The 23,315-nt window shown below is 41.7% G+C and overlaps 1 protein-coding gene across 3 annotated transcripts in view; it reads right to left on the reverse strand.

Moving 5' to 3' along the window:
* TTC7A (tetratricopeptide repeat domain 7A) overlaps positions 1 to 23,315 on the reverse strand; it is a 169,877-nt gene that overhangs the window by 23,240 nt on the left and 123,322 nt on the right. For all 3 annotated transcript variants that reach the window (XM_056488737.1, XM_056488736.1, XM_056488738.1), the window contains one exon: positions 17,323 to 17,525. In XM_056488737.1, coding sequence (XP_056344712.1) covers positions 17,323 to 17,525 — 203 coding nt within the window. The remainder of the gene's footprint in view (positions 1 to 17,322; positions 17,526 to 23,315) is intronic.

The following is a 23,315-nucleotide window of genomic DNA, read 5'->3' on the forward strand; positions in this document are numbered from 1 at the left end:
ATTTCAAGTTGCAGAAATGTGAAATTAATACCTATCTCAAATATTTTACAATCATTTATCATTAGTGGAAAACAGTCCTGAGCTTTCAAGGTTGCTTGGACAACATATTTGTCGTATTCCAGGAACAGCAAGGAATGCTAAGGTGAGGGTTTCTGCTCCTGAAGCCCAGAATTCTCCAGGGCTTGTGCATTTTACTGGTCTCTCTCTATGTTTATTTACTTTTCTTGCTCTCAAGGCAAGACAGTTTTCTGGCAAACAAGATACCAAATGGTCCATGAACCCAGTGCTGACAATACTGCAGGCAATTTCGTTCTTAATGTGCATGAAATATGTGCAGAATCTCTTACTCTCACTGAAGACACAAGGAGAACTGGTATCTGCTTGTACTGCAGAAGCCTGTCCTGAACTATCCTCATGTAAATAATCTCAGTTCAGAAAAGATTTAAATGCTGTGGGGTCTGGTTGTGTGTTAGCAAATCTATAAGCTCTCCTACAACATCAAGCTTTGAGCCTCACAATGCAGTAGGGGATTATACAGGACTTTAGAAATGCTGCACTGTGGTATTTGTGTAATGTGACCTAGCTTCATTTGTCTGTATTAGTCACTCCTGTGCTCTGCTGAGCTGCAAGTGACAAGCCTCAAAGACAAAATATCTCTGCTGGCCAATCTGCCACAAAAATTACTATAAAAAGTAATTATATTAAGTACAGTGACATCTTCAGAAGCTCTATATATTTTGTTAGATGCAAGGGAATAATACTGCTCTCAATCCCATTAAAAGTGCCAAATCTGCTCACCATTAGCTCCTTTGGGAAACACTGGCCAGGGGAGTATTTACATAAGGATGAAGCTCATCTTTCTCCAGGTTTGAAAAAATTGCCACAGTCTCAGAGCAGCTGGAGAATTTATTTTAGATACAATTCATAGTTTGCCCTTCACTACCAGTTTGGTTTAGCCAGGTTGGTATGTTATGCCAGACTTATGGCATAACATACCAACCTGGCATGTGCTGAACAAGTGCTGTATTTCACCTTGCAAGGCAAGAGAGGCAGTGGGGGAGACCTGTATGTTAGGGAGAGGTTCAACTGCCTAGAGTTGAATGATGGTGATGATAGGGTTGAGTGTTTAGGGTGAGAGTCAGGGAGAAGGCCAGCATGGCAGATATCCTGGTGGGAATCTGTTATGGACCACCCAAAAAAGAATGAAGAGGCAGACACAAGGTTCTCTAAGCAACTGGAAGATCAAGTCTTACAATCACTAGCCCTTGTTCTTGTGAGGGACTTCAACTTACCAGATGTCCATTGGAAATACAACACAGCAGACAGGAAGCAATCCAGGACTTCTTTCAGTAAGATTCCTGGGATTGTTCAGGCTGGAGAAATGCAGGCTCAGACAAGACCTTATCACTCTCAACAACTACCTGAAAGAAGGATGTAGCCAGCTGCCTCTTCTGAGTAACAAGTGACAGGACAAGAGAAGTGGTATCAAGTTGTGCCAGGGCAGGTTTGGGCCAGATATTAGGAAGAAATTCTTCAATGAAAGGGTTGCCAAGCATTGGAGGAGGCTGCCCAGAGAAGCAGTGGAGTCACCATACCTAGATATATTTAAAAGATGTGTGCACTCATGGAGAGTTTAGTGGATTTGGCAGTGCTGGGGTAATGGCTGGACACAGTGATATCAGAGGTCTTTTCCAACCTAAACAATTCTAGGTTCAGCTGTATTCTGACATTTTAGTGCTGTTCAACGCAGATGCTGAAGTCTGCAAGACACAGGCTGACTTGACAGGCTGTGGAGAAGAGGGACCTGTTGCTTATAACACAAGGAGAGACAGAGACCACAAGAATAAGTTTACTACTGAACAGCAATAGCATGTGCTGTGCTAATAAATGGAACAGCAGCTTCTCCTGACCCTCAGGGTTAACAGGCCCAGCCAAAGCAAGGATGGCAATCTCCCAGTGTCTCTCAGTATTTGGGTTACATGGTGAGGTTTTGGTAGTGTGGGGGCTAAAAGGGTGGCTAAGGTCAACTCACCATACTCCATTTCAGGTACCCAGCACTGCCCTCACTCAGCCTCCCACTCCACTTCAAGATCACTAACTGCTTACAAACAAAGCTTCACTCTTTCAACAAATGAGATTCCTCCCTCCTGCCCTCACCTGGCTAGCTCTGCAAGGAAAGTCTTCTATGGAATCTGGCTCATACTTTCTTCCTTTGCTCTATCCTGGGGCACAGCCCACTTCCCAAACAGCCTTGGGGACCTGGCCCCTTTCCAAAGCACCAGACCACAGCCACTCAAGTTTTCTCAAGCAATGCAGGAGACATTCCTTCCATTTAGGGTTTCATAACCAAATCTGAGCCTGCTAAAACCAGCTGACACTATGCTTCATGCAGCTCTGATGTATCCAAATATGTGTGTGTACCAGAGACACACACAATGACACAATGTAGGTAATGGCCCTGCTGTAGGCCACAGAGGATGACACAACCATTCCAACAGCTCACCTGTTTATGAACAAACAACAAAAGCACAGAATCACATTAGGGAGCCTCCTACCAAAGGTGCCTTCAGCTAACAGCTTCCCAATGACTAGTGAATTCCCAAAAGGCCTAACTGTAAAAAAACCCCAAACCTAAGCAGTGTTTGTTTTCCAGTAGGAAGAGCTCTGAGAGTTACTGAGAAATTCAGTTGATACCAAAATCTCAGCATAACTCAGAGATGGCAGCTCTATATCTTATTTAAGCACTGAACAAACTGAATTTTCTACTTATTCTGAGTGCAAAGGTTTTACTTGCTGTATGTGGTCATTATGTGTGATTCACCTCTGGCCCTTAACAACACAGGTCTTGCTTGTCATTTCTACGCCCCAGTTTCCCTGCAGCTTTAGGAGGAACTGCATTTACTGAATAGTGACATTTTGCACATGGGATGAAATAACCTCATGCAATTGTACAGGCTGGCCACCAACTGGGGAGATGGAGCTCTACAGGAAAGGACTTGGGGATGCTGGCACACAAGAGTGAGCACGAGTCAGCACGGCACCCATGCAATGCCCAAGGCTAATGGCTTACTGTGCTGAACTAAGTAATGCATCACAGCAGACTGAAATTAAGTATTTCTTTCTATTTGGTTCACATCTGGAGTGCTACCAACAGTTTTGAGTTTCTCAGTGATGAATATATGATGACAAACTGGAGAAGGATGGGTGAAGGGCCACTGAGATGGCAGGGGAGCCATGCTATTGTGAAGAATTTCAGAGAGGCACATTTATTCACATTTATTCATTTATTTCCCTCTTCTGGCTACGGAGAGATTCAAATGTCATCTTCAGCTATCTAATGGGAGACTGAAAAAAGATAGGCACAAACAAAACAGGCAAAGAAAATTCTGGTTGAGCAGCTATTAAGAAAATATTCTTCACAAGGACTATGAAGCACCAGAACTTGTGCCCAGACAGGTGGTGGAATAGCCATCCTCAGAAATACTCAAGGCTCAGCTGGACACAGACCTGAGCTACCTATATAAACACAGATATTTGAAGCTGACCCTACTGGGATCAGGAGGTGGGACCAGATGACCTCCACAGGAAAGGTCCTTTCTCACCTGAATTATTTTGTGATTCTAATGTGCCTCATGACATGTGTGCTAAGATATTAAGAGCACTTAATATATCATCACTGGTGTCTGGTATCAGCAACACTTTCACCAGCTGGAACACTGCCGAGCTGACTCAAATACTGTACATCTTGTCTAATTGCAATTAAAAAAGGCACATGGCAGTTTCTGTGTATCTCAATTAGCCTTGTACCATGCACACTGACATTGAAAATTAGCTGAGTTGGGGGTCTGTTCCCCACTCAGTTCAGAGTTTATGTGGAGCTCTCCTGCTCATTGTAAATCTTACTAAGGCTCACAAGGCTCTCCTTCAGGGTCATGTTAACCACAGTTTAGATTTTGAGGGATCAGAGCAAAGCTCACACAGTGCAAACTTAAAAAATCAAACCCTAAAATATTAATGTTCCTGCATAAAGCAGCAAACCTCACACAGAGCTCCACAGACCTGCCTCTTTTATTGCTCTGCTCTTAGGATGAAAGAGGAGCAACGGGGCAGTGACTGTCTCTCCACACTGGTATCTATTTTTGTAATGCTAAGTGCCTATCACCCCTGTAATCTTGTTTGGGAACTTCTACAGCAGTTACATTCTTATGTTTGTTTAGTCAATGCTGGCAAATAAAAGCATAAACAAATAATGTCCACTGTACAGCTTGGCAGTACTGAGATGCTGCCATTTGTGCTCTAGTTGATTTTTATTTGTATTCTCTTATGCTGGTGACAATCTCAGAAAGCAGGTACAGCCTGGTAAGTGATGCAGCTGAAAACTCATGTTTTTATGAGTCTGCCCTTTTTACTCAAAAGCTGAACAGGTGAACACAAGCAAAGGGAGAACCGGGCTAATTATGAAAACATCAAAGCAGTAATTTCTCTGAAACAAGTCAATGTATTTTATCTTATTTCCTGCCTTAGGCCATGCACTAGGAGATACTCAACTGCCTCATATGATATAATTTAAAGAGGTATGTGATCTACACAAACACAGGCAACCTCTCTAATTGCACAGTCTCTCTGTACCTTCAGGGGAAGAACAGAGGGAGATTTTCACAAGGCAATAACAAAAGGGGCTCTGCCCCAATGCTGGAGAATCCCTCTCTCTGGACAACAGGTAGAAAGAGTGACCAACTCATCTATCTGAGCCAAAGGCTGAGAACTAGGCAATGTAAATTTTCCCCTTATAAATCAAAATTACCACTTCAGACTCTGAGAAGCAAAGAGGAAGTATGAAAGTCCACTGTTTTGTTTATTCCTTACCTAGCCAATGGCTATTAAGTGAAGCATTACGTATCCAACTTCCAAAAATACTAGTAATGAGGACTGACTTAGGCAAAGGTTATATTTGGCAATGCCAGTGAACTGCAAGACTCCAGAGAGTAACCACAAGGCAGAGATGCTCCAGCCTGCTTCTGATTAAGAAGTTCCTGGTTGCTATGCTGTGCCCAATGACTGTCTCCAGTCCATTCCCTTTCAGATGGAAGAAAGGATCAGCTAACTGGTCATAAATCTCCCCACTGAAAGGTGATTAGCTTGAAAATCCTCTGTTGTTCTGTCAGGAAGCCATAGAGGAGAGGTGCAAATCCATTAAATTACATCTGGCAGACACACATCTAAGAATACATGGCATTTGGTGATACATGGAAACTACCACGTTATACCTTCGGACAGCTCAGACGAGTATCTCTTTCCAAATTACCATTCTTGCCATCTAATTCTCATTAGATTTACTCAACTGTTCCATTAATGCTGTATTTTTCCTCCCAAGGGAAGGGGAACATTGATTCTTTTTTTTCTTGAGCATACACTGTTTCCTACAGGGTGGATTCATTCAATGAAGAACTACACTATTAAACCCAACTTGATGTTATTGTCAATAAAGCTGAGCTGCCACAATGCTGTTTAAGAGAATTTCCATGCAACTCTCCTGAGTCCAGCTACATCCATCATTCCACTTCACAACACACTAGACACTTGACAGCTCATTAAAAATATATATAAAAAATAAAAGTCAGGGCTGCATCCCAGGGAAGCCCTACTAATATTCAAACTCCACCTCTAATTTAAAAAATAATAAACAGCAAAATAATTACAAAATGCTTCTGGGAATAGAAGTTCTTCAGCAGAAAATTAAAAAAGGAAGGCAGGACAATAGGTAGGCCTGCAAAACACTTTTAGCTGGATATTCTGCATTTCAGGTCACTGAGATGTACATTATTAATTCAGTCACTGGTGGGCTGGGCTGGGCAGCCTGAATAGGCAACCACTAATTTGGGTTTGGTAAAGCCCTACTTTTGGGATGATCAAGTCTCTCCTTTGTAACTTGATCAAGCTCCAGTATCAGAGTGGTGAGATTATTCTTCCCACATCATGACCTAGAAGGCTGCTTCAGAATCTTTCCTGGCAGCTTTCCTCTCTCCACAGCATTCCCTCTTTGTTTCCACATATATCTGCAGAGAGCAGATGTATCCCTTCCCAGCCTTTGTTTTACAAGACAAGCTCTCTCTTGACCATCCCTGATGATCACAGGCCTTTCATTTCCCTGTGGCTTCCCCCCTGCACTCCCATCTTTTTCTAGCTAGGGATTCTCTTGATTACTTTGGCAAAAAATCACATTAGCAATATTAAACAGCAGCTCATTGATGGACTTTATAGAAGCATGAGGAAGGACATGAAGAAAAGACCAAGAGAAGAGTTTTCAGCACGTAAAAAATGCACAATTGAAGATGTTGCAAAGAGCAAACAGGAAATGTATAGTAAGTTCCTGCCTGAAGAGTTGAGTTTTCCAAAGGGCTGAGGACTTCCTCCCAATTTCTTGATCCTGGACTGTCTGTTCTGTTGTTTTCAGGTACTCCCTCAACACCCCTGGAACAAGCTTCTGACCTAAGTGCACTTAAGATTCTTAGTGAATTTTACCTTTCTTTAATAAAATAGCAAATAAATAGCATTGAAAAAGCCATCTGGGGCAAATCAAGTTTGGGTTCACATCCTGCAGAGATCTACAAGGTGGAGAGAGATGAAAAAGGAAGAAACATCCTATGGAACAGCTAATGGAAGAAGAAAAAGTGATTTTAACTGTCTCTGACTGGTCAATGCTTTATCTTGGTATTTTTAAAATAAGTAGCAGTCCATGCTTTTTTCTGTCTCTTCTGTTCCTTCCAATTCCTTCCCCTCCCCTTCTCTCTTATGTACCTATATATCACCATCTGCCTGTTCTCCAAATGTACTGGAGAAATGCAGTGCATTGAACAGAGAAAAAAAAGTAGTGAGAAAAATTGTTCATGGCATATAGGGACTTATCCACCTCAAGGGAAAATGTATGGGGTGGGCTGCAACATTTACATGTTTTGTACTATCAGAGCAGTCCAAAAATATCCTGGTGGATATTAAGACTTAGCAAATTCACCCTTGCAAGTGTTTTCTTGTGCACTCCATATTAGGCAGACCCAAGAGAGCCCCAGTGTCTGCAGCACAGAAGACGTCACTGGTCTTCCTTTGGGTGGCTCGAATCTCCTGTTGACTGTCACTCCTCCTTACTTAAGGAAGGAAAAGGGAAAAAAAAAAAAGGCACTTCATTCAAGGTTGCTCCATTTTTGGAATTGCTTGTAATGACTGTAATTCTAATGCTGCTTCTACCTTTAGGTCTGCCATCTCTCCCTTAAAAAGCCAAACTCTTTCCCACCAGGGAAAAACTGCAGAACTGTACTGGTACAAGGATGTTCTGCTTGTACTGAATTTGCAGAGCAGGAGGATACATGGATACATTCACTGCCAGAGAAAGGAAGCACCCTCCCTCCCTCCCCCTGCAAAAAGCTATTTTTTGCAGGCATTGTCACATCTTATCCCCAGGAAGAGGAGAGGGCTGTGCTAGAAAGTCCTCAGAGTCATATTTGCTTCTGTTTTACTCTGTCCTTCACAGCACCACTGTAACAGTGTATTAACACAGCTGAGGGCCAGGCACAGGCACAGCAGATTCCTCTAATGAAAACAAATCCTTGCTAGGGGAAGAAAGAGTTTGCAGATCTGTCTCCTAAATCCCACTCCCACCGCAATAATGTTTTCACCACTGCTTCACATTTTGGGACATGAGGGCACTCCAAGCTCTAAAGCACATCATTTGTGCTGAACAGTTGCAGTACTTTGTCCAAAATAATTTGTGGTCCAAAATCCCACATGAATAAAGGCATCTAGACATATAATTAGAATAAATAAGATTTTGCGCTTACAGTGTGTCTGTCATCTGAAAGTATGTGCAGATATTAATTAAGCTCCACAAACCCCAGATGAAGTAGATTAGCAGCTTCATCCCTGTTTTACAGAGGTTTAGAGTAAAGTGTGGCACATAATCAGAGCTGAGAGTGCAGCAGGGCAGGCTGTGCCAGCGACGCTGAGAGCCAGGGCTCCACCTCCTCTCCAGCCTCTCCACTGAATTGCCTTCAATGGAAAATGAGTTGCAGCTCTTTGCTCTCTGCAAGAGAAAGGCACACCCTGTTGCACAACAGCAGAAAGCCCTGGCCTGAAGAGCTTTGGTAAATACCAGGAAACGGTGCTTAGTTTGGGCAGAGAAACCTGGAGCTCGCTGCTCTGCCATTTCCTTTGGGTGCTCAGTGTCTCTGGGACACCAGGAGACCCCCCTGCAGCAGCATCCCCAGCCCTACAGCACAGCTCGGGGTGCTCAGCTCTGCAGGATACACCACAGGGACTAGCTGAACTACTCTAACGTGCAGTGCTGCTTTGTGTATTTCTGTTTCTATGTGTTTTCACTAAGCCACACCAACCCAGGCTCGCACAGACAGAATGTAACAAAAAACTCTAGTCAATACATACCTTCAAACCTTAAAATAACCCTCTCTTGAAGCAGGTTTTACATTTTATGTCTGACACCATACAAAAACATTTAAAGAAATGAACACTAAGTGTATGTGTATTAAGGAAAAAAAAACCCCAGACCCTTAGAAAGTATTACTAGTAAATCTTCAGTGGTTTTGTATGTTAAAGAATAGTTAATTTATTTTTTTATATTTATATTTATTTTGCAGGCATTGCCTACTGGAGTTCAAGTTCTTATGACAGCAGTTTCTCAAAGATTCCCCTTAAGCAGTAGCTGTGATAGTAAAAACTATTTCTCAGTATCACAAAATTAGCACAACTGTCCAATTCCTCAAAATTGCCCAGTCCTTAACTCTGCCTAAAGAGGAGCAAGGGGAGCAGCATCTCATGCAGCCAGGAAGAAGTCTCTCCAGAACAGACAAAAACAGGCTGTGTCTCTCTAGATACAATTATCCACCTAATTACACTTAGGACAAATGCATAGTTGTCCTAACGACTGGAGGATGCATTTTAATTGTGATGTTCAATTCTCTGTACACAAATATAAAAAAATGAGCAAGAAATGTCACTAGAAATTAGAAACAGACCTCAGCACACCTATCTACAAAACAGGCAACAAATTGGGTAAACTACAGACACAAAGCAGCCCCTTAGAAGATAAATAACTCTATTAATGTGAAAATTACTCTCTCTCATTCTCACATTTAAGCACAGAAAGCATTGTAATTTCAGTTTGCAAGGTAAAAGTGGTTTTAATTAGCATCTTAGCTACCTTGCAAGACATACAGACCTTGGTACGATGGAGCCATGATAATTTACCCACGCAGAGAATTTGCCCTGTGATTTATACCATTACTGCGTGGCAGCCTGAAACAAATCCCCAAGGAAGTAGCGCATGTCATCCTTGAAAATATTAAGCAATCAAGCCATGTTTTATTATGTGAATGGATGCCTCTGAAAACAAAGATGCATGCACCATACTGTGAGGTAAAATGAAATAAATGAACAGAAATAATTCATTTCCATGTACTAATCAGTAGAAACTGTAGTCTTCAAATTACCCTGATGCTACTAAATGCGAGTCTGGAGACAATAGGTTGACTCTTCTACTAAAATGAACATGAAATTGCATCCTAAGTACACAATGAAGGCCAAATTAAACAGTCCAAGATTTTGCAAAGTCTTTTTCTTTTTATTCAGCCCTTGAATCCCACTGAACAATTAAAAGCAGGAGATTTAAATAAAGCATCATATAGTTTTTAAACACTCAAATCTAATCAAGAGCAGTGTACTTATCTTGGGCAAAAGGAACGTAATCTATAAAAAGATCTGTTCTCAATCAAGCTCTTCAGCTTCTAGCATTACCAGCAGAGCAAGATTTGTGTTCTGCCAGCTAAAAGGATGTCTCTGGCAAGCAAAATGAAGTGTGTATATATATCTATCTAGCAAAGACTAGAACTGCACTCTTGCTGGCTGTGCTGTACTCACAGACTGGGACACTGACATCTCTGCAAGGACCTGAGACAGGTGTTACACTGCTTACTGCTATTCTATATAACCATGCATTTATCAGAGGTGCTGGCCATTTAGAAAATAAAATCCAGCCCCTACAATCATGAGGAGATAGAAACAGAGCTCTGATTAAAAAATCAGGTTAATACAAAACAGCTGAAATAGAACATTATTTCTAGTATTTCTATGAAAATGTATATAGATACAATTATGTGAGTAAAAGACCAAGGGGTGGAGAGGGTTTTTTTAAATACTGAATCTACAACACTGCCTTTGAAGGTAAGTTATTTTTCTGTAAGTGCATTATGTACCGTAGCCTGCTCATCTTAAAGAGAACAGTAAGAAGTTCAGAGAGAGGCAACAGCAATAATGAAAGGAATGGAACTGGTGCAGTGACAGTTACCTGCAAAATCAGTAATGGGAAGGGGATGAATAAGAATCAGCAGGAATTTATGTCTTCCAAAGTGAGAATAAGGTGCATCAGTGTGGCTAAGAAAAGCTGCATCAAGAACATAGAGAATTTGGCAGTTCTTTGTACAGCAGAAAGGAGACCCGTGGATCTCCCTGCTGAAGGGTGTTGTGGATGATGAAAGCTCTAACACAGGCTCAAGACAAGCTCGTGGAGGAGAAATCCACTGGGAATTACTGTGCAAGTAGAATCTACCTCTACTTTGGGATGTCCCCAAGCTAAGTCCTAACCTTAGAAGTACCACGTATGCCTGCCTGGCCTCATTCTTTCCTAGGCATTCCTTTGCTGCTGGCAGTGAGAAGGAGTAGTTGAACCTCTGGCCTGACCTGATACAATCATGCCAAAGTCATGTTTAGTATCTACTTGCAGAAAAATTTCCTGGTAATAGCTTCAGATTCACTTTGGGAGGGATGGCTGGACCAAACACAGCTTTGCAGAAAAGGACTTTGTGAACAAGCAGATGGCCATGGGCCAGCAGTGTGCCCTTGCAGCAAAGGCAGCTCACAGCTCCTGGGCTGCACTGGGAAAAGTGCTGCCAAAAGACTGAGGGAGTTCATCCTGCCCCTCTACTCAGCACTGGTGAGGCCACACCTGCAGTACTGTGTCCAGTTCTGGGCTCTCCAGTACAAGGAAGATGTGGACACACTGGAAAGAATCCAGACAAAGGAGCATCAAGGGACTGGAGCATCTGTCATACAAGGAGAAGCTGAGAGCTGGGACTGTTCAGCCTTGTAGAAGAAAGGGAAGACCTTATCAGTACAGTTAAATATCTGATGGTAAGGTGTAAAGAAGTGGAGCCTCTTAGAAATTCTCAGGGATATTCTGTGACTGGATGGGCACAAACTGAAACACAAGAAACTCCATTTAAACATTACTAAAAGCTTTGTTTATTGTAAGGGAGATCAAACATTGGAAGAGATGGCACAGAAGTTGCTCCATCCTTGGAGTTAGTCAAACCACAGCTGGACATGGTCCTGGTACCCTGCTCTAGCTGAACCTGTTAAGGAGGGAGCTGCAATTGGACTGTATCATCCCCCAAGATCCCTTCCAACCTCAACTATTCTGTGACTCTGGTATGTAGGTAATACATCCCCAGCTGCATTTACCACAAAGAACTTCTCCCAAACAATAACCAGGCCTACCTGTGGAAAGGCCACAATCTACACTCACCTTGGAAAACGAGGGTCACCAAACAGCCTACAGTCAATTTGTTGGCCCAGCTTAGGTGACTCAAATCCAGTTTGTTTTTCCAACTTCAGCTGGAGAGTACTCTGTGCCTGTGAACCCTTCCTGCATGGCTGCCAGTCTTATGTTTTGTGGTGCAGATGACAGCCAAAGAACAGCTCTCATGATTAGCACAACCTCTGCTAGCTGTATATTCTCTTTGATTTCATCATGGAGCAAATCAAATATGTGTTCACAAGATTGTATTTTCCATCCATTCATGTGGTCACAACAAAAAACATTATGAACCAGGACATACTATGAACAAAACTCAATATATTGTTCACTTTGTTCTGCTGTCAAGGATAGGGATGAGGTAGTGCAGACAGCTACATGGCATTCTGACACCAACCTTATTGCCCTTGCCCCAACCTTCAAGAGCAGTAAGGAATCATTATAGCTTTCTACTCCATTCAGTATATCCAAGTGTGAGTCAAACAATTTTTTTTGCTTTGTTTTGATGGTATTTTTTATTGTTTTCATTAAATCAGGCACAGTGATGGAGATGAGGATGCCCATTTCCTTCCCTTTAAAATAGAAGATTCTTTCTCTTCTCTGAACTAGAACATGTTGAGAATTGCTGAGACTTGACAAAGTGCTATGTGAGATGCGTGCTGGGCAGGAGTCTTCCAAATATCTCAGTATTTTTTTAGCTTAACTTGCAATATTACATATAGAGCTTTCAGACTCAAATCCAACAATGCTGGCATTGATTTTCTCCTCCTCTGAATCCAAAGTGAGAATGGTACTGAATGCAACTGTGGCTGGGAACTAACAAATTTCAGTGTCTTTCTCTAGTTACATACAGGTAGGTGGATTTGTGTATTGCTTTAAAAGGAGATGTCATCTGCCCCAGCTTATGTTATATTTTCTGACTTGGTTGGGTACATGTCACTTTTGTTATCACCATCCCAAGGCTGTGTATTGCATGATATTATATAACCAAATTTGGTACATACTGAAACAAGTAAGCCATAGTTATTTGGTTGTAGAAATGTGCTGTCAGAGGTCACAGTGGAAGAGAAGGAGATATGGACTAAGCCCTTCAGCAAAGATACCTGCTCAGTAGAAACTCCATCAGCCCCCAGAGGTAGAAATGCTCTATGACCCTTGCACTCAGGCCCCAGAAGGAGCCTGTGAAAGGGAAGAAGAAAGAAACAGAGCTGTTCTAGTAAAGGAAGGGATGACAGAAATTTTTGAGATGGAATCAGGAGCAATGTGAACCCTAGCAAGCTGCATTTATTAAAGAAACTACAGTCTCACAGGATGTACAGCTTTTAGGGGCCAACCCAAGCTAATTGTTTCTGGCAGCAAACAGCTATCTAACCAAAGGAGCAGCTGCTCACCTCACCAGGATGTGCTTCAAATAGCCCTGAAAACTGATTCTGTGTCTCTTTTTCAAATGAAAACAGAATTCCTCAACAAATACACTTCTTAGATGAGGTATTTGCCAGTAGTACTTACTCTATAAAGGTCAATGGTGGATTCCTGATACAAGCTTAAGAATTCTGACACCACTTAGAAACTGCAAGTGTTACAGGAAGCAGCCCAGCTGTGTGGCATGTTTGAAGTGCCTGTGGTTTCCCAACCACAGCATTGGACATCAAGTGATGTCCAATGAAGCAGAGCATGGCACCCAGCCCCTGCACTGCAGTGCTGCTGAATGGTGCTGCTCTGCACGCTGATTTGACAGCTATTGTAAACACCCTACAGTCACAGCAAATGCAGACATTTTCAGCCGTGCAGAGAAATAGCTTGTGTGTATTATGGTGGTGACTCTATCCCATGTAAGGGTGAAGTTACTGACACCCAATGGACTCATTCATTGCTAGATCTGTGCCCTTCATTTAAAGCCAGCAACACTCTTCAGGTTGGAATTTTCCAAATATAGCTTTGACAACCCAGTTTCAAGAACCCAGGGGAAGCGGCATGACTACTTTGTTAATTGATGCTGGTACACCTGGGAGGCTCAGCACTGTCTGCAGCAGAGTTTTCCCTTAAAGTGGACTAGGTCAGTTGGATGGCAATTTTACCAAGTCAAACAGCAATTCTCATAACCAGATCCTCTTTCTCTAAATTATTACATATCCACAACACTACTACTAGAGTGGGAAAACAATGTATTCAAACTGGGGGGGCCCAGCATTGAAACATATGTGAATTTAATTCCATCTGCCTGTGTATGTGTTTTGCATCATTTCAAACCTCTTGGAACTAGCTCATAATCTAGTTTGTCCTCTTGCATAATCCAAGACATATATTTCTCTCTGGTAAGGGACTGAACATACTGTGCTCAAGAACTTGTATTTTTAATAAAAGTACAGCTAGTACTTGGCTAAAAGATACATTTCAGAAAGACATTCAGTTTTCCTCTGATGGCCTTGAGGAGATTCAGAATTTACCACTTGTCACATTATGTCCTCAACTGCATAAACCCAGTCTTAAGTTCTCCATGGGGACAGTGTCTCATTCAGCACACAGGACAAAATCACTTAGCTAGCAGCCATTCAATATTTTATTTTCACCCTTTTTATTTGATGTATAGCCCTAAAAGCCTTGTTTACTGCACATTATTCCAGCTCTGTTCTGAAGGCAGAATGATTAATTTCTTTACAGACTTTTCTATAGTGCTCATCAGATGCTTCTAACTTGTTATGTGCAATTTCCTAGCTTTTGGAAAAGCACACAAAGGAATGCCATTATGTGCCACCATATAACTACTGCCATGATTCATATCAGCAGGGGTAGACCAGACCTTTGCTGTCTTAGCTAACAGGTGTGAGCCACAGGCTGCCAGCAGGGCCAAGTTAAAGTAGGTGAGGTACATGCTTAAACAAGGGATTTTCACTGGTGTATACTGGCAGCAGGATGAGAAGATTCAGAATCTCAAGGAGACTGAAGGACATGGAAAGGAAGTACTCTTCCAGGTTCCTGCTCCTTTGTCATTCTCCTAAGACTGACCCCTTTAATTCATCCTTTCCAGCATGCCCACCCCTCCATCCACGTGTCTTCGTACCCACCCAGTCTTATCCGTTGTTATCTATCTCATCCTATTTTTTATCTGTATTTCTCTCACTTTTTCAGTTTCTTTCCTCTTCCCTACGTGGCTTACAGGCTGAGTCTGTGCCCCCAAATCTCTCATCTCACTGTCTTTTTCAGCTCTTCTAAATTTTACATCCATCCCTTGACTAAAACATCATCACAGAATATTCTGAACTGGAAGGGACCCACAAGGATCATTGCAACCATCTCTTGGTCTCACACAAAACAGCTCCAAGCGTCACACCATGTGCCTGAGAGCATTGTCTAAAGGCTCCTGAACTCAGCCAGACTGGGTGCTGTGACCACTTCCCACATGGGATGTGAGAAATGGGATGCCCATTCCAATGGCCTCAGGTCCTGTCACTGGTCAGCAGAGAGAAGAGATCAGTGTCTGCCCCTCCTCTTGCTGTCTTCAGGAAGGTGTAACTGCAGTGAGATCTTCCCTCAGTCTCCTCCAGGCTGAACAGACCAAGTGACCTCAGCTGCTCCTCACACAGCCTCCCTTCAAGGGCTTTCACCATCCTTGCTGCCCTCCTGGGCACAAGCCTGATGCCAAACCAATACACTTCCTTTGAACAGTAATAATTTAATGTCTTTTTTTACACTGTGGCACCCAGAGCTGCCCCCAGCACTGGAGGTGAGGCTGCCTCAGCTCAGAGCAGAGCAGGACAATCCCCTCCCCTCCCTTACCCAGGGATGCTGTGCCTGATGCCCCCAGGGTTTGGCTGCCCTTCCCTTCCTGGCTGCCAGGGCACTGCAGACTCACATTCACTTGCCATTGACCTGGACCCCAGGTCCCTTTCCATGAAGCAGCTTTGCAGCCTCTCGTGCCCCATGCTGCAGATACACCCAGGGTGGCCCTGGGACAGGTGTCCTCATGAACCCAGGCTGGCTGTGACCAACAGCTGCACTGTCTTTCAGGTGTTTTCAATACCTCCCCAAATAATGTCTATAATTTCATCAGTCACTGAAGTGACACTGACAGGCCTGTAGTTATAATGGTCATTCCTCTTGCCCTTCTTGAAATTACTGGAGTTTGAGGGGGATAAGCATTCACAGACTCCTTAGAATTTTCAGAAATACCTATCTACTAAGCATAGATGTGTTTTTTAAAGATTGCAACTTGGATAACCAAGGAAAGATTATGGTAAAACGTACATTCATATGTTACCCACTCCTGACAAAAGCTGGAGACAACTAAGGCACAGTAAAGAAGATACTCAAGAAGCTTTTAAGGTCTATTCTTTAGCCTCCTTTTCAGAAACAGCAAAGTTGAGATGACATTTTCTGAAGTAAACTGGGCCAGAACATCTGAGATGTGCACTTTGGAAACTTTTATTCCAAGTTACTATAGTTTCAGAAAATTGCAAGCAACTGAAATGTGAAGAAACAGAATGTGGTTATGTCCATAAAATAAGACAAAAATGAGAGCTATTAGTATCATGTTGGCATCTAATTTGATGGGTTGTCTGGTATCAGCAACTTCTTTTAAATCATGACAGAGCAAAGAACATCATTCCATCTAGCTAGGCTTTTACTGAGGGAGTTTGTAAAGGCCATATTACAACAACAAAGCACTATTATTGCCCCATATAAGCCTGACATGCACAGCAGTCTTGTAATGTTCTCCTGACATGCACCAGCTATTCATTTGCTATTTTTGTACTGAATATTTACTATTACAAAATATCTTGCCCTTTGCCTGTAGGTTCTACTATTTTCTTTAACTGTTAACTTCACTTAACATTTGATCTCTTGTACACTGATGCCTCTTCAGTTCTGGAGTTGCCACAAACCTTATCAGGACCAAATTTATGCCAGGAGATACAAATATGCTAGCAAAGACACTAAGCAGTCATATGGATACAGAATTCCTGTAAAAATTAAGTTAGTCAAGACAAATGTCTAAAATCCCTGAGAGACCTGGTAAGGGCTTCAGTTAACAAGATACACCATTGATAAAATACAATTAACTGTTCTGGTTTCATAAGAGAAGTGGGTTTTGGTCTTCCACAAAGCTCCCTGCATAATTATTATTGTTATTAAGCTCTAGGCCCTGTGTCTGAAAAACAGTTTGTTTAGGGCTTGGTGTCACAGAAAAAGAATACTTGCTGGATTGGAGTGTTACCAAAAAAACCACACAAATATGGAATCACTACCCCTACACAAGGCTGGAATAAGCTGCAGCTTAAGACAGTAAAATTCATTTTATTGTAAACTCATAGTTTATTTTGATTTTAGCAGACACAAGAAACCAGCTCAAGTCTTACAAACCCTCTATGTATCTATCTATCTTTAGTTATTTAGTTCAGATCTATCAAACATCAATGTACTGCTTATTTAAAATGCATAACAGTTAGTAGGAAAAGCAGCAAAGACAAAGCACTGAACTGACTTCCAAAAGTATCAGCCTTTGTCAATTAAAATATTTACTTTTGACACAAGTCCTAATTAGTTAAAAACATTCAATCCAGTCTTAAAATAGAGGTTCAAACTACCCAATTTATTCTTGGAACAGTCACTTGCTCTCAGGATTAGGAAGACAATGGCATCCAGAGCAAGCATGAGCCCTCTCCCCTCTTATTACAGTTAATCAGGAACATAAATACTATAATGGAGCTGAGCCCCTGCAAACTCACCAGGCTGTGCATAATTTCCACTCCAGCTGGATTCACTGTGAGCGCTTCATCATACAATTGCTTAGCCTCCTCCAAATTGCCTTTCATCTCTGCAAGCCTCCCACGCATGTACAGTACAGCATGAGATGTGGGGAAAAGACTAGCTGCCTCCTGGATACAAAAGCCTGCTTCTTTGAGATGCTGCTGTTCCAGGAAGAGTTCAGCTGAAGGAAAAACAAAACACCAAGCCATAAAAATAAAGCAAAAAACACCCTGCCATTAGATGAAATGAAGCAGAGACCTTTCTACATATTAATTATATATCATCTGCCTTAAGCATATTAAAAGATGAAGCCATGATCCTGCACAATGCTTGATACTGTGGTTAATGCTTATTATCATGACTGGATTCACTGTATTTATCTTTTCCTAATGCTAAGGGACCTATACAGATGGTCATGGACACCTTTGGGTGGTGTCCTAACAGAGGCCTTAAGGATTCCTCCACTGGGAAAGTAAATAGTGCTGAACTGAGCCCTAAGGAAGCAGGGCTGGTAGCTACTTGGAGTCATCACAGGTATTTCCAAATAACCTAGGGGAGAAAATAGAACAGAATAAACCATCATTGGCTACTGAGAACTTAAGAAATATCAGAGTAATAGGACAGATCTGAGCTGGACACTAGATAACTTAGTACAGTATTTTCCCATTTAAAAAGATGATTAAAAGTGTTTTTCTCTGCTTATTTGGCAAATTTATGAGACAACTGTCTCCTAATTTTTCAGAGACTGTTAAAATCAAGAGGCTCTTAAAATACAGACTTATTTACATTGGGTATTCACCCATTTTGCACCCTCATACATGACAGAAAAACAAAATACAGCTCTTGGAAGAGACTGCTTATTTACTTTCTTGAACTATCAGCAACTTAGTGGTTTTCTTAGAAAAAATATGTAACAGGCATACTTACGTGTTTGAATGTCAACTTGTTAATAAAATAATTTCTAATGATAAATTTCATAACATTTTTCATGGTTGAACTTTAACATTTCTCAGGATTTAAACTAGATGATTGTGGTGTTGGACTGGGTAATTGTTGTAGGTTCCTTCCAACTGAAATATTCTATTCTAATTCTGGATTTATTGGACATTAAATTCTTTCAAAAGGTCAAAAGTGATACTCAGTTTTCACTTCCACATGTAATTGAAAAGGGAAACTTTATATATATATATACATATACACATACATGTAAGCATGTATGTAGATGAAATAATTCTCTTCATACAGCAGGCATTGCTTTTTGATCCATAATCTGTGTTCTACATGTTCTCACTGCAAAACTCAGTGTCCTTCTCTTTTTTTTTTTACTGATGTCATGCAGTAGGTATTGACAGTTCAAGAGTCCAATTCAAAATTACTAATTCAGGCTCCAGATTTAGAAAAACTATTCTGAAATTAGACACAACCTTAAATGTCCTGACTTTTTAAGGCAGTGAATATTCTCAGGAAGTCTCTGTGAGGGGGAAATTAAGAGTGAAAATTCCTCTTGAACAGCTTTGAAACTCTGCAATTTCAAAACACTGGGAGACCCAGATGCCTGTGGGAACTTGGCATGGCAATGTGAGCAGGGAAGCCTCTCAAAGGCAGTCCTCTGCCTGACCATGGGAAGGCTCCACCTTGGCCTATCTGACATGAGACTGGGATCACACATGGCATTTCTACTGGCACACCAAAAATGATTCTGTAGTGAAGTGACAACATGCCTGAATACCCTTCCACTTCTGAGGTGACCCTCCTAGAAGAAGGGTGAGACACTGTTGAGAAAATGCTTTAGTATTTCTCAGCCATCCCTAGGCTGTGGTACAAGATAAATGTCATTCTCCAAGGCTGTCAACATGAGCAAAACATTAGTCCCTTCAGAAGAGTTATACTCTTTCAGAATGACTCATATGCATTTCTTTCTGGTTAATCATAAAATCTCTGCATGCATCCCTTCCCTTGGCTCCAAGAGGCTGCAGCTATCTATAATATCAGAAAGCAAGGCCATATACCTTGTCAAAATGAGTATGTGCACAGCCTTATGCAAAAACTGGAGAGAGGACAGTACTCTCCTTGCACTTCCAAGGAACAGAGCATTTTCCTGCCAAGTGCTGCACAGCAGCTGATGCCATGCATGTGGCATTAATGAACCTGGGGATGTGCAAAGCGACGATTCACAGCCCGAAGATAAACACTCCATCCCCAAAGTCTGCACAAACTTAGTAGCACAAAAGAAGGGGTGAAATCCTGGCACTGTTTGAAGTCAGAAGTTCTGGAGACTGCCATACTAAAAGCTCTATTAGCAACTAAGAGCATCTTGTGCCTTGTTTTGTTTCAGGACAGAACTGGGAGCAAGTGGGTTTAGATGTGAAATCACAGCCAGTGTTTCAATGCATGCAAAATAGAGAGTACTTATTCTTTCTATGGTGCCTGTAAATTTTCTTCAGTAATAACAATTATTTAGAGGAAGTGCAGCAACACAGAATCTAAATAAGAACTACAAATTGTATTTTATGGTATGGTAATGTAGCATATTAAAGTTCAGTCCGTTTCTTCGCAGGCTCAATAGTCAATAAAAATGATTTAATGGTGTGGGAGGCCTAATTTGCATAAAAAAGAATGAGAGGGGTGCCTTTTGGTTACGAAAGGAAAGGAGTGCTAGAATTTTTAGCTACCCAGCTAAAAATAGACATTAAAGGACATTATTTAGGCCTGTATTAAAATGTGTTTTCTGTAAACTCATTTTTCACTTCTATTACACAGTCATTTTATTTACAGATTAACAAGATATGCTTATGTAACATGGAATGAAAATGCAGCTAGAGGCAGAAATCAAACCCAAAAAACAAGGACCTATTAAATGTATCATGGTAAAACCCTCAGTGGTACTGAAACACCTGCTTTCATGTTACCTGGGTTAGCAGCTTCCTGAGCATTGGATTAATCAGCCTATCTCCTTATATAACCTAATTTTGCTGTAAATAACATCTAACCAAATTAGCAGCCCTTGTGAGGAAGTTCTGTTACAGAGACTTGGCATCCAGTTCCACTACAAAGCAGAGGATACCCTCTCATGCTGACACAGGTATCTAATATCTGTAATTCTTATCCTGTGAAAGGGTCAATGCTTCAGGGAAACACCTCTCGTTATTGTACTAGATTGTTCTTGGTACTGACACTCTTCAGAGCTTTGAATCTAAAACCAAGCTTCCTTACTCTCTCTCACTTAACACCATCTCCATAAAAACTTAAATAAATTTACAAATTTGCATTCTGTTTCAACCTAAAAGCTCTCTGAATGCTACTGAGCAGAGAGATGATGATCCTGGATGTACCACTCTTCTATTATTCTCTCTGGAGTAGACAGAAACTCGGAGTGTGAATGACATTAGGGAATATTTCAGCACTCTCATCTACAGGTAAGGAACAGTGCAGTGCATGGGTGGATCAAGACGGGGAATTGTTCACCCTCTCCTTTCATTCAGTTATTGAAGCCTGTGCCTGCACTGAGCCCACAAACAGCTATCCAGCTGACTTCAAGGCTCAGCCTAGCACGATTCATTCCTTTCTCAGATCCACTTTATGTTTCCCATTTGTGCTCTCCTGCAGTACTGTCCAACCCATTCTGCTGTTCCTCCAAACAACTGTTGTCTTGTGGCTATGGCCTCTTCTGCCTGGACTTGCAACTGGACTGAAGCACCTCTTTTAATGCTGAGCCCAGTCCCTGAGAGCAGCACACCTCTGCACTGAGATTATTACTAACTCCTAGTTCTTTCAGCTATTTCTGCTAGCATATAAACTCATCTACAGTGAAGATCCTTAATCAAGTGAAAATTGCTAGAAGCATATCATCTACTTGCTCTCCAAAGACCCCTAACAAATGCACAGCAATTCCCAGAACATTGACAAAACTGGGTGTCCTACAATCAGCCCTTTTATTTTGTCCAAGAAAATCCCTCACTCCATAAAAAAATTATTTGCAGAGTTCTGTTAGGGAGTCCATCAGGGATGTAACAACAGTGTAACCTAGTCATGTCTTCATCACAACTGCTATCTGAGAAACAGAGCTGTTCAACATCACCTTGAACACCAACTCTATTCCCATTTCAAAGCAGTGGCAAGAGTGATAGTGCTTGTCACTGCAGTAACAATTTTAATTCAAGCCTAAAGCAATCAAAACAGATTTGAAATGTTTTTCTACAATGTGATCAACACAAGAGTTAAAATTTCCTTACTTGTGAACCACATTTGGTGTTATCCAAGAGGCAACACTTAACTCCCACAAAGTAGACTGCTCCACATCACTTGGTTGTGTGTGCCTGATGCATCTAAAGCACTCTGCTCTCATCCACCCCAAAAATGTTACTGCGTAGTGACATGGCCAGGGTAAAAACCAAATGCCCAGCAGGATGTACAGTGCAGAGCAGCCCTTCACACTTAAGAAGGTGAGAGCATCTGTGAGGATGTGTTGGAAGGTGATTTCTGTTCCACATCACCTGCCTTCAGTAGTTATTAATGCCTGTTACTGCAAGAGCCCTTAGCCAGCTGGAAAGACCCACTCTGAGACAGCTCTGCCATCAGCAGTGATTACTGAGCTATTGCCATGACAAAGAGTTCCCCCACTGCCTTTCCTTGCTGGCAGGTGAGATTTAGTCATTGTTCCATGCTATGACACCACCCTGCATGCAGCAGCTTGACAATTCGTGGCAGATTAGACAGAAGATTCCTCAAGGCATATCCTGACTACAATAATTTCATTTGATGCAAACGTTTGATACAGAAATGAAGTGCAGAAACTGCTGCTTGCTCCCATATACCTGAGCTCAGCCTTGTTCTTCTGAATGACTCAACAGATTTACATCCTCTCTCTTCATGCAAACCGAATTCCAGGGACTGGCTTTAAATTCCCAAGCTTCAGGTCTCACAGGGCCTGAAATGACCACCAAGCTTCTTTATTTACAAATGCAGCATTAGAGTGAAAGTTTTTGGAAGCAGCACAGAAGTGCCACAAGCTACCTTCTATATTAAATGCTGCAGTCAAAACATGACTAATAGCCCAGTCAAGTACAAATTCCTGTTTTCTGTCTCTGATATGAACAAATGTCCTGCCTCCTTCTTCATGACTGTGTATATTTTATCACTTGTCCAAACTTAGTGAGCAGCTGAGGAAATGCTCAGTACTGTGGTACTGAGGTACCCTCACTCACTCTCTGGCACAGCAACAGGTTTCTCTCCATCTCTTGGCAAATTTTCTACAGAATGCTTGACAAAAGGCATTGGTAGCTGCTGCCTGTTTCCTTCACAAGTCAGTGTTCAAGACATATGTTTGCATGTCCCAGATTTTCAGAAATGGTATATGCTCTTTCAAGATTACCCATGCCGAAGAATCACCAGTCCACAAAGTTGTACATCCTGCTCCAGCAATGAGAAACATCCAGAAGTTCAGGAATGGAGAAGGCAATCCCAAATGCCTTGTACTGACTTAAGGCTGCAAGAATCCTTTTGACTTTTTAAATTAACTGTTGACAGAAAATAAAATAAACCAAACTGGAGAGTGTAGAACAGAATTTATTAATCCCTCTTGAGGATGTTCAGATGAAGAGAAATGGGGAGTTTGATGACCTTTAGTCTCTGCCTCATGTCTAGAACAGAGCTTGCTAAGCCAGGAGGCTCAGAAGAACTACTGCTGGCTTCTTAACTTCATTTCAAAGGGGACAAAACCAGCTCACTTTACCATTTCTATCACCAGTTGAAGTGTTCCTAATCCCTCCTAGTAAGTAAATACTGCAGGGGAGCCATCAGAAATGGAAATGTAATAAAGGACTCTCTCCTGATCCCCCTCACCAGACGCCAGCTTTTTACAGTGCTTTGTGTCACTGCAGAGAGACAAAAATTAGTAGCATTCATGGAGCTCAAGAACTCAAGTAGTGAATTGGGAAGTTCTAAACTTGAAATTCTAAACAATTTGAAAGCA

Source organism: Oenanthe melanoleuca, chromosome 3, assembly GCF_029582105.1.
Source record: "Oenanthe melanoleuca isolate GR-GAL-2019-014 chromosome 3, OMel1.0, whole genome shotgun sequence".
Lineage (NCBI taxonomy): Eukaryota > Metazoa > Chordata > Aves > Passeriformes > Muscicapidae > Oenanthe > Oenanthe melanoleuca.